Raw genomic sequence first — 2,976 nt, forward strand, 5'->3', positions numbered from 1 at the left:
CTGATTGAAATAGTGCAGGTTGTTTTAAAAATTTCTTATTTTAAGCACTAAAGAAATAGAAAATAACCGGTTTTCCCAAACATAGAACAAAAATGGTTCTATTGAACAGGTAAAGTTCAACTGTCCATCAGGATCAAGCAGGATTTTGGGAATTCTTGAATGAGGTGTAAATCCCTGCAACTGAAGTCTGATTTTTGAAAAATTAAAAAAATGTGTATACATATTGAGTCTGCAGTTAAAACAATTCGGGCTCTATTTTAAAAAATCGTCCTTTGAAGTTGTAACAAAACAGAAAGTTGCTAGATTTTCCGAATATAGAGCAAGTCTGGTTCTATTGAGCACGGAAAGGAGTAAGGGCCTACAGATTGAAGCGTGATTTTGGTAATTTTTTGAAAAATTAATGCGGCATTAACACATTGCAGGCTCTATTTCGAAAAATCGTTCTTTGGAGCTCTAACGGAATAGAAATTTGCCAATTTTTCCACATGTAAGGCAAACTTAGTTCTATTAAACAGCTAAATGTGGACTTTCCACCGAACTGAAGAGTGACTTTGAGAAATTTTCGAAAATGTGTATATTGAATCCGCATTTGAAACAGTGAAGGATCTATTTAAGAAATTCGCTCTTTGAAGCTCTGATGAAATAGAAAGGTTCAACTTTTACCAAATATATAGCAAATACGACTCTAGTGGAAATGTGAAGATATAATGTTCTGCAGACGGAATTATAAATTTGGAAAATTTTCGAAAATGTGTATATTGAATCTGCGAGTAAAACAGTGCAGACTGTAATTCAAAAATCCCTTTGAAGCTCCAACAAAATAGAAAGTTGATAGTTTTTTTCCAATATAGAACAAATATGGTTCAATTGAACAGTCGAAGTTGCAATGTCCGTGAGGCTCTAGTATCATTTTGGAAAATTTTTGAAAATATGTTAATTGAATCCGCGATTGAAACAAACGGTTCTTTTTCAAAAATTCGCAGTATCAAGCTCTGGTAAAAAAGAAATTTGCTGGTTTTTCCAAAGACAGAGGAAATATTTTGGTATTGAACAGGCAAAGTTTGAATCTCCATCAGGCACAAGTGTAATTTTAGGAAATTTTTGAAAATGTGTAGAATGAATCCCTGATTGAAATAGTGTAGGCTGTTTTAAAAATTTCTTATTTGAAACACTAACGTAATAGAAAATTACCAGTTTTCCCAAACATAGAACAAAAATGGTTCTATTGAACAGGTAAAGTTCCACTGTCCATCAGGATCAAGCAGGATTTTGAAATTTTTTTCAAAATATGTATAATAAGTCCGCGATTAAAACAACGCAGGCTATATTGCAAAAATTCCTTCATTGAACCTTTAACGAAATATAAAATTGTCCGTTTTCCCAAATATGGAGTAAACATGGTTCTATTGATCAGGTAAGGTTGCAGGGTCCTGCAGACTGAAGTGTGACTTTGGGATTTTTTTGAAATGTCCATATTAAAGCCGCGATTGAAACAGCGCAGCCTTTATTTAAAAAATTCGCCCCTTAAAGCTCTAACAAAACAAAAATTTGACAGTTTTACGAAACATGGAGCAACCTTGGCTCTATTGAATGAGTAAAGGTGTAAATCCCTGCAACTGAAGTCTGATTTTTGGAAAATTAAAAAATTGTGTATACATATTGAATCTGCAGTTAAAACAATTCAGGCTCTGTTTAAAAAAATCGTCCTTTGAAGCTCTAATGAACTAGAAAGTTGCCACTTTCCCTCAATATAAAGCAACCATGGCTCTATTGAACAGATATAATTATAGTGTTGTGCAGACTCAAGTGCAAGTTTTAAAAATGGAAATCAGTGCGGCTCTACTTCAAAAACTCGCCATGTGAAGCTGCAGGCAGATAGATAATGGTTGATTGCACCGGTTTTGCCACAGCTAAGACTAGAAACTTGTGACGAAAATGCAGCAAAGCCAACCCTGTCCACAAATCAGATACAGTCCATCAATTCAACCCGCGGTCGCAAATTTACTACCCTCAACACCACGTGCTATATACGGGGTGTCAACACGTATTCAGCCCTTCCTGCGGATGGACTTGGGGGCCGCCTGCTTGCCACCCCCAAAATGAGCGCGTCCAGCCCTCATGTGCAAGTTCATCTTCCTGCTACCACCAAACAATTGCCTGTCCATCTCCCGGGAAACCGGCAGTCAATCGGTACTTGTCAAAAAGACACCGCGCTTCGAAGTGGTTCTGGCGATTTTCCAGTTGGTGGCAAACGGAATCGTGTATGGTGCGGAAAATGGAAGTGCAGCACCAGTCACCACTTAATAGTCTGCTTCCGGATCCTGGTGCGTCTCCTATTTCCGGATCCTCCTCGGAAAGTCTGGTCGGCGATTGGACGTCACCCCTAATCCCTCTGTCTCCTACGCGAAGTTTCGAGTCCAAATCAGCGCTCAGCTCACCTGGAGCCTTGCTGGTGCCTGGACGTGTTACTGCAAGCGTCTCCATTCCACAAGGCGCCATGACGGTAAACATCGAACCCTTGATGTTGTTAGGGAAAAGCGACGTACAACAGGTGGGTGCCCTGCAGCAAGTTTCTGGAAAGATCGTGATTGATTTGTGGCATGTGTGCAGATTTCTGCAGGAGTCACCTGCTTCGGCACGCTGGATCTGGACAAAAAGTCCAAGAGCGTGTGGAACCCGGAGGTTCATTGGGTGCGGGCGGTGAAGCTGAGCGACGACTGTCACACCTACAATGTGCAGCTGAAGTTCCAGCCTTCATATAGGTAAGCGTTCAATGGTAAGTCTGCAACAGTGTTTTCAATGCGTTTTTTTTTTCGCTCAGGATTTATCAAACGTCCAGGGGCAGGCAGCAGCCGAAATTGGTCCTGCAAGCCGTCAGAAATATAGAACCGGGCCAGGAACTGCAGCTCTGGTTTTCCGAGGATATTTTGGCCATGCTTCAGGTGGTTTTCCTCAATCCTTCCAATATACAAGGTA

At 40.2% G+C, this 2,976-nt stretch overlaps 1 protein-coding gene across 1 annotated transcript in view; it reads left to right on the forward strand.

Moving 5' to 3' along the window:
* The first annotated feature begins 1,374 nt into the window (after positions 1-1,374).
* Positions 1,375-2,976, forward strand: part of LOC109544133 (sal-like protein 4) — a 9,902-nt gene continuing 8,300 nt past the window's right edge. The window contains exons 1-3 of the mRNA XM_019914175.2: positions 1,375-2,551; positions 2,611-2,762; positions 2,822-2,973. Of these exons, the coding sequence (XP_019769734.1) occupies positions 2,264-2,551; positions 2,611-2,762; positions 2,822-2,973 (592 nt within the window). The 5' untranslated portion in view covers positions 1,375-2,263. The remainder of the gene's footprint in view (positions 2,552-2,610; positions 2,763-2,821; positions 2,974-2,976) is intronic.

The sequence above is a fragment of the Dendroctonus ponderosae genome, unplaced genomic scaffold (genome assembly GCF_020466585.1).
Source record: "Dendroctonus ponderosae isolate FM_Combo_2020 unplaced genomic scaffold, Dpon_F_20191213v2 Dpon_F_20191213_11, whole genome shotgun sequence".
In the NCBI taxonomy this organism is placed as follows: Eukaryota; Metazoa; Arthropoda; class Insecta; order Coleoptera; family Curculionidae; genus Dendroctonus; species Dendroctonus ponderosae.